Here is a 9,553-nt window from a genome sequence, read left to right on the forward strand (position 1 = left end):
TGTCTTGCTGGAAAGCACACATACAATGGGTGTTTACGATAATGGCTATCCGAGTAATTTTCTCTAGGACCGAAATATATGATAAGCACAGCCATCTACTACCATCATGATTCGTGACAACTCAATGCTGTCCGGTATAGCCAAATCATCACGAGCAAGTTGCGAGTTGCGAGTTCCGTGAGTTTGTAGCAGGTAACCTAAAAAGTACGACATAAATAATTTGATTATTACAATTAAAAATAATCTGTTTTTGATGTATGGTAAGATTATGAACTTCATTAAAATAGTAATTATATAACACAATCATGTATTTTTAAAGTATTGTCTAAAGTAATATTAAAAAGATTATTTTATTTACAAATATTTTATTTATTAATTTGTCTATCAAGTTTCTATTATAACGTATATCTAACGCATATCTAACGTATATCTGTTTACAGTATATCTTTTAATTTACTATGCACTTGTATTACAAATTAAAACAATTTATTGTAAACATTATTATTAGTTTCACATTAGTGAAATATTTATGCATAATATTTATACATAAAGATATATGATTTTTTAAAATAACACCATGCAACTTATCATTAACAGTTGTTACAAGACAGAAAAATATTTATACTTAAATTTTTATTTTACTTGTAATCTAAAAAATATTATTAATAATGATTTATTTAGTAATTTTACATAATTTATCTTATTTGTTTCAAAGTGTTAACACCATCCGTTTAATAAAAGATGACTTTTCTAATATATGTATATGTTAGTTAATAATAAATGATAACATTTATTGAGAATCAATGTTTAATTAAAATATTATATTAGGTTTTGAAATAATACCGTTATGATAGAAACTTGATAGACAAAATAAATATTTGTAAATAAAATAATCTTTTTAATATTACTTTAGACAATACTTTAAAAATACATGATTGTGTTACATATAATTACTATTTTAAAGTTAATAATCTTATCATACATTAAAAACAGATTATTTTTAATTGTAATAATCAAATTATTTATGTCGTACTTTTTAGGTTACCTGCTACAAACTCACGGAACTCGCAACTCGCAACTTGCTCGTGATGATTTGGCTATACCGGACATTGAGTTGTCACGAATCATGATGGTAGTAGATGGCTGTGCTTATCATATATTTCGGTCCTAGAGAAAATTACTCGGATAGCCATTATCGTAAACACCCAGTACTGCACTGCAAATGCCTTACCTCGCCAACCGCAGTAACGAAAGCAGGAAGTGACGACAAAATCTATGACGTCACGTGCTTTCACAAGTTCATCGAAAGTTTACTGCAGTGCATTTTGGAACGTACTCACAGCACTGTCAATACTGGCAGTGAATATCGGAATGCACCCTTTGTATATATATACGTCAATAATCTTTGGAAACACCAAACTTTATGCGACAATGAAACGAAGATACGATGGGTGCTTTCCATTTAGTAACACAAGTGAACACAAGCATTGTTCTATTTTTTTTTATGTTCAACGAGTAACAAAGATAGAACGATATTTGTGTCGAATTGTGTCACTAAATGGAAAGCACCCGATATTTATGAGACTGTGTAAAGGTTATTGCGGTGTATTATATATATAAAACATTGTTAATTACTTGCTAGTTTGAAGAAAAATGGCGGACGTGAGAATACCTACTTTTTAGTGCTTTAATGCAGCAAGTTAAGGCTAGAGAGATCCTGAAAGGGGAGACTGGCATAAGTGGGCTAACAGTGGGTTTGATTGGCTTGATACGGAGTGGCGGAGCCAATCAATGATAAGTGGAAACGCGGAAAATTTGAATAGAAATTTAAAAAATAAAAGCAAATTACAGTTTAACATCACAGTTTTATTTAATCACAATATTGAATAAACATTATAAATATAAATACATTGGTCATAAGTAAACATAAAAAATAATAAAATGATAAACATATATATATATATACAGGGTGTCCCAACGCATGTGGACCATTACTCGTAAAAGAGTAGAAGGGATCGAGATAAACATACAGGTCCAATATTTTTTGGGGTTAGGTCTACAAATAATCGAGATATCAATTTTTCAAATTGTGCGAATGAGAGCGCGCCGCGGCGCGCCGTAGGAAGAGCCGAGCCGCTCGAGCCGTAGCGCGGCCCACTGTGTGAAGCATTGGCTGCCGGCGGCGGAGAGAAGGAGGAGAAGCGGCGCCGCTGCCTGTGCTTCGCCGCCTTCACGTCCCGCAGCACCGCGTCTAGACTCGCGTCGTTACGCACATTCGCAATTACTTGACAAAATTATTTAGCAAAGATAGGGACAAATTAAAACCAAAACAAACTTTTGTGATTGAGAAAGTCAAAAGAGAAAAAGCGATGGAAACTTATGGAATCTTCAAATAATCTAATTTCTATCGTAATTGTGAATATAGTAAACTAATGATAGTTTTTGGTACATTGACGATATATTCTTTCTTTTTCTTAAATATCTTATTTACAGTATCATACAACTCGAACTTTGTTTCTTGTCGAATTGTATCGTATTGTTAAATCCTTGATGAAAACATTGATAAAAATTCGTAAATTCATTCGTAAAATCATTATCGTAAATTCACGATTGATTCTCAAATTAATAGTTTTTTGTTCATCTATTATAATATTTGCTACCTCGAGTTCTCTCATCGTTATCTTTTTTCTCTTACACGATATATTCATAAATATTTCTTCATATTTAATCAAAATGATGCAACAATGGAACAAACTTTTCTAACAGAAAATGCGAGAACGATAGAAAATAATATCATTTCTTTAAATTTGTTCCTTTTGATTTAAAGATGGATTATAAAATAGAAATCAATTAGATTCTCGTGTTTCTATTTTAAATAAATCACTGAAAATCTATCGTAATTAATAATGCAATTAAAGATAGCAGAAACTCTAAGTTTTCTTTTACACGATGTTGAACGTTAATCTCTAAGCATAATTATCGTAGAAGACGCATCGCCTCTAATCTATTGTTGCACGCGTACTGCACGCGTCGCCCGGCCGCGCGAGTCAGCTGGTTGCTATAGAGAAGAACGTTGTCGTATTGCTGTTTATATCGTCATGAAAGAAAACTTAGAGTTGTATTGACAATACGAGATGTTGAACGTTAATCTCTAAGCATAATTATCGTAGAAGACGCATCGCCCCTAATCTATTGTTGCACGCGTACTGCACGCGTCGCCCGGCCGCGCGAGTCAGCTGGTTGCTATAGAGAAGAACGTTGTCGTATTGCTGTTTATATCGGTTCTCGAACTGTCGAGCTCGTGTATCGGAGTGTTTTGAATAAATTCCGTTTTTTTTTTAAGAAAATGTGCTATCCTATTTCGTGTACACCAATCACTGTTGCTCACTTATCTAATTGATTTCTATTTCATAATCCATCGCTTCTCTAAATCAAAAAGAACAAATTTAAAGAAATGATATTTTCTATCGTTCTAGCATTTCCTGTTGGGAAAGTTCGATCCATTTTTGCATCATTTTGATTAAATATGAAGAAATATTAATGAATATATCGTGTAAAAGAAAAAATATAACGATGAGAGAACTCGATGTAGCAAATATTATAATAGACAAAAAAAAAACTATTAATTTGAGAATCAATCGTGAATTTTAATAATAATTTGACGAATAAATTTACGAATTTTTATCAATGTTTTCATCAAGGATTTAACAGTACGATACAATTCGACAAGAAACAAAGTTCGAGTTGTATGATACTGTAAATAAGATATTTACGAAAAAGAAAGAATATATCGTCAATGTACCGAAAACTATCATTAGTTTACTATATTCACAATTACGATAGAAATTAGATTATTTGAAGATTCCAAGGGTTTCCATCGCTTTCTCTCTTTCGACTTTCTCAATCACAGAAGTTTATTACGGTTTTAATTTCTCCTTATCTTTGCTAAATAATTTTGTCAAGTAATTGCGAATGTGCGTAACGACGCGAGTCTAGGCGCGGTGCGGTGGGAGGCGAGAGCGGCCATTGATGCGAGTCTAGACGCGGTGCTGCGGGACGTGAGGGCGGCGAAGCACAGGCAGCGGCGCCGCTTCTCCTTCTTCTCCCCGCCGCCGGCAGCCAATGCTTCACACAGTGGGCCGCGCTACGGCTCGAGCGGCTCGGCTCTTCCTACGGCGTGCCGCGGCGCGCTCTCATTCGCACAATTTGAAAAATTGATATCTCGATTATTTGTAGACCTAACCCAAGAAAATATTGGACCTGTATGTTTATCTCGATCCCTTCTACCTTTTTACGAGTAATGGTCCACATGCGTTGGGACACCCTGTATATATATAAACAAAAAAAATAAAATATAAAAGAATAAACACACACACACACACACATATATATATATATATATATATATATATGCAAACAAAATTAGTTTTGTACTTAAATATATACGCACTTATGGCAAAGTAAAATATACATTACAATATATAATAGCAAAACTATAGCTAGGCACTTATTAATAAAATAAAATATTATGTTATCATTGAATGCACAGCCATAGTTTTGCTGATAAAAACAAGTTTTTTTAATCGTTCTAAACAACAACTTATTTTAATTTTAAATTTAATAAAACGAATTTTAGTCTCCAACCAAAGAGGATCAGATCCCAAGGAACACACTAAAGTCAACAAAAAGTCAAAATGACTTTATTTTGATTCAAAATAGTCGCATTTTTTGTATAACCAAAAATTGACTTTAGTATCTGCTACTCAGTGACGAGAAAATGACTTTGCTCCGTGACGAAAAGTTGACTGACCTCTAATTTTATTACATAAACGTATCAGCTTATATGTAGAAATTATACTTATGGTATATTATGCATATGTAATAATTAATTTTGGAATAGAACTATTTTTAGAGCAATACACTAAAATTAGGAAAACTCTACATACAGAAAGCATCAATTAATGCAATGCATTATTGAAATATCATAAGAATATTTAAATTTACCACGTAACGCAGAACCAATCACTTTCGTTACGCTCGCGATTGGTTCTGGCTCTCCTTCACGCTATTCCGCTGCGTGGGTTTGCACCCGAAGATGCACCCGAAGATGCACCTATCTAATTGGCCATTGCGTTACTTCTTGTCTTATATGTTCTGTGCTTCTTGTCGCGATGAGATAACTCACGTTGGTGTAATCATAGACATAGGAATATAGGGACGGAGTATAACGTTGTAGGGCAGAAGCCATTGAGAAGAAACTGACTGTGCCTACTTTTGATTGGTTATTATTTGGCGCAAGCGCAGCGTAAAAAATATCAACGTAACACAACGTGACATTTAAAAAATAAATAAAAGATAAATAGGTTAATTACATTGTGTCAGGGTTTTATCAAATAGTAAGCGTCATTTACTTAATAAACTTGTACTTTTTAAAGGGCAATAAATGTTATTTATTAAATATAATTAATAATGATATTTGTTACCATACATTTAATAAATATATCCCTCATTGGATCCAAATTTTTAAATGCAATTCCAAAGATATATCTCAAGGGGTTGATTCTTGAGCTTATTCGCAAGAGAAATGTATTTGCAAACTTTGTTTTTATAGAAAAATTGGAAATTTATTGACTATCGTATGGCTTTTAATAAACTTGCAACTTTTTTGTTGCAGCGGGTATTTGTGCATACATTTCTTTTGCGAATGAATTTAAGAATCGAGCCCTAGTAAGTAAATGTCCAAAATATTTCAACAAGGTATTAATAAGATATTTTATGTCATAATATTACATATTAGCTATATATATTTGTTAAGGTTTTGTATTTATATAGACAACAATAAATATTTAAAATATTAAATATTGTGTAGTAATTCGACTAAACTTTTATAATTTGTATTTTTTTTACATTATAGCATGTATATAAGATTAATTAAAAATTTATTTATGATAAATATTTGATAACGGAGAGAATAAAGTAAATAATTTCATAATCCAATAGCACTCAACAATGTTACTAGATTCATATTTGTATAACAAATAAATAACAGTTTCAAATTAATCTGTATTTTTTTTCAAAATAGTAACATTAAGCATGTGCAGAATTATAACCAATCAAATTTAGGCACAGTATTATGACGGACTCCCCCTGTATTTTAGCTTCACTCCCCTCGTCCTTCAACCAAGCTTATACTCTGTCTCTATATTCCTATGTCCATGGGTGTAATATCCTTTTCCGCTATTCAACTTGCGTTTATGAAATTGTGACCTTTACAAGATTTACCAATTGTTAAAGCATTATATTGCAGTAATAATAACATTTTTTATTTCAATCGAATTAATCTTTTATTAATAAGATGGAAAATACCGAAAAACCAGTAAGTATAACTGTACATGTACGACTTTTGTTTGTACTGTACGTGTTTATTTTTTTTTATATTCTGCAATGTTTACCTTGACTATAAACTTAAGTATACTTAGGTCGGTATTCATAGTCGAATCTTATTTTAAGATCGTCTCAAGTAATGTCTTAAGATGCTAATACGGCTCTGTGATTGATTGATGGCATCTTAAGACTGTACTTAAGATAATCTTAAATATAAGAATCGACTATGAATACCGTCCTTAGTATACTTGGCATTAAACTCTTCTTAAGGAGAAAAATAATTTATGCATTTTATAACCTAAACAATACAGATAAGTGAGATTATAACATCAAAGATTATCTTGTCAACATTTTTTTTTATTGTGTATGGAAGGAGAGAAGCAGGAAACGTATATGTATAAATTAGGTATAACAACTTAAATGTAATAAAAATAAAGATATTCTTCTATACTTTAATTCGATATTTTAATTGATAGAATTATATTACAGCCTAAATAAAAGCTTGAATGTGTGAACGTGTGCGTGTGTGTGCGTGTGTGCGTGTGCACGCGGTGATATGCAACATAATATAATTCTATCAATTAAAATTATATATAGTAGTGTAATGGAATTTTAGTAATTTGAAATAATGAGGGAAAAGTTAGGAGGTGAAGAAAGCCAGAAGGCAATAATGGGTACACGTTGTTCCGTTCGACCCAGGGTTTATTCGAAGGAGACGTTCTTCGTCTTTACAATCTCGAGACTTGTTGCTGACTGCTCGTGTGTCGGGAACAGCGTTGCCAACCTGTGAACGCTAAGTTATCGTACTCAAGCTTTAAAATTATCGCATTTACCACCAAATTATCGTACATTTTTTTATCGTAACTGTTTTACAAAATCAATGACCTTTTTTTGGTCTGAAGGGCCCAAATACATAGAAAATGCGTAGAATAAGCACCGCACAGACCGTTATCCTGGGCCAATGATCATCTTATATAAATCAATATGACAACTTTGCTGGATGCTCATTGGTTTAGCGATCTTATGCTATGTATATGCAGCCTAAGCAATTTCATGTGCATTAGGCTTTAGAAAGAGGAATATAAGTAAAAATCAAACGTAACTTATTAAAACAGGATTTTATTATATTATATTATACACCTATTTAATTAAAATTTAGGCAACCATTATATAAGTATAAATTTTAATTGAAACATATAATAAAATAAATTATTTTTAACTAATTATTAAAACAAAAATTTAAATTATTTCTAAAAACAGAAAGAAGAGAAAAAATAGGTACTTTTGTACTTGACTTATCTGATCTATAACAAAAAAAGAACAAAAAATAAATAGATAGATCAAATATGCAAACAAAAATAAACATTTAAAATGTTAATAAAAAAATATCAATTCTTTTAGTATTTATACTCATTAGTTATACTAAAAGGCATCATATAGAAATTTGTTATCTTAACAATCTTCTTCAAACACAATGTCTTCATATAAATCTTCATTATATAATTGATTTATAGTTGATCTCGATGTACTTGGTTTCAATAATGCATTACCAGAAACGTCAGGATACATAGTACTTTTCCTCATACAATTTAACATTTCTTCGGTAGCATCAAATTTACCGCAACCACCCGCTCTATTCATGCACTGTGAAGCCAGAAGTAAAGATTTGGTTGTTGACAGTAACAATCTATTTCTACTTTTGGTTTTAATGGAATTCATTCTCGAAAAAACGCGTTCACAAGCCGCGCTTGAATGAGGCAATAGCAGAGCGTTAAGAGCAAAATCACAAAGCTCGTTAAATTCATTGTGGTGGTCTTCACATTGTTTTATAGACAGCCAAAACTTGTCCGGTGACAATTCTTTAAAATTATCCGGGAATTTTGTGAGAGACATTTTTCGCCATTGGTCATCAATAATTTGAAATTGTTCATCTTTTACTATTCCGGGAAGTAAGCACAATAACGGTTCCAGAGTTGGCGATCTTAAATTGTTTGATGATAAAGCCTCCTTTGGATTTAGCCACATCAATTTCGGTAAAATTGGATTGGAAAAATCATACCTTTTCAAAATTTCTTTACAACCAGTAATCATAAAATTGCGACAATTTATTTTAAAGGCGTTAATTTTTTCGATACTACAAGTTTTTAATTGATCTTTATTTAAGACTTGCAGAATTTTTACACCTAAGTAAATGTTCTCAATTTCTATAAATTCGCTTATATTTTCCGGATTAATTTCTTGAATATCCTTTTTCTTAACGTACTCAGGCTTCATATAGCAACATAATAAATCTTTAAAAGTGGCACACATTTTCTCATGAATTGTTGTAATCAAAACTTCATCTCCTTGAAAATATTGATTTAAATACACAAATTTAGGGAGAATTCACTCTAAGAAATAAAAAGTCATTTTCACAAAAATATCACTCAAAGCAACATGTATGTTTTCAACAGACATAATTCGTTCTTCATAAAGTTTGGATCTAAAAAAGAGTTGAAGCGGTTCCCACTGTTCTAATATTCTTTCTACAACAGCTAAAACTGACAACCATCGTGTTTGTGATGGTTTTAAAATTTTATGAATATCTACATTGCAAAAAATTTGAAATTCTGCAAGTTGTGCCTGTCTCTTTGAACTATTTTTAAAAAACGAGTAAATGTCTCGGGCTAAATCCTCACATCTTCGAGGAAGCTTTTTACATGCTTCCGATGCACAAAGATGCAATGAATGACAAATGCATTTCATTGTGATGATATTTGGACACACTTTTTGTAACTTTTGAGCAACCGAGTTATTTTTCCCAAACATTACATTACAACCGTCACTGGCAAATCCTATCAAGTTCTCCATGGGCACCCCAAAATCCTCAAACAAATTTTTTATTTTCGTAAATAATCTGTCTGCTGTTGCTCCTTCAACAGCTGTATCAGCATCTTGAGATGAATAAATCTGAAGTTAAAAAAAAAAAAATCTACATATAGGCGTATTTTTATATACATACATAAAAAACTGATTGCATTTTACTAGTTTAAATATTTTTAACAGTAAAGTAAAAAAGCAAAAGCAGCTTAAGTAATAGATATTAGTCTTACTTCTAACAATTCCCAAAATAGAGTGTTAATTCCAGGCTTGACAATATCCAAAAAACGAACACAGATGCAAAGTGATT

The 9,553-nt window shown here is 31.6% G+C and overlaps 1 protein-coding gene across 1 annotated transcript; it reads right to left on the reverse strand.

Moving 5' to 3' along the window:
• Positions 1–5,913: 5,913 nt before the first annotated feature.
• Positions 5,914–9,320, reverse strand: LOC114254375. Its single transcript, XM_028190463.2, has one exon. The coding sequence runs from the start codon at positions 8,692–8,694 to the stop codon at positions 7,837–7,839; it is 858 nt and encodes a 285-aa protein (XP_028046264.1). The 5' UTR covers positions 8,695–9,320; the 3' UTR covers positions 5,914–7,836.
• Between the last annotated feature and the right edge of the window lie 233 nt (positions 9,321–9,553).

The sequence above is a fragment of the Monomorium pharaonis genome, chromosome 6, assembly GCF_013373865.1.
Source record: "Monomorium pharaonis isolate MP-MQ-018 chromosome 6, ASM1337386v2, whole genome shotgun sequence".
In the NCBI taxonomy this organism is placed as follows: Eukaryota; Metazoa; Arthropoda; class Insecta; order Hymenoptera; family Formicidae; genus Monomorium; species Monomorium pharaonis.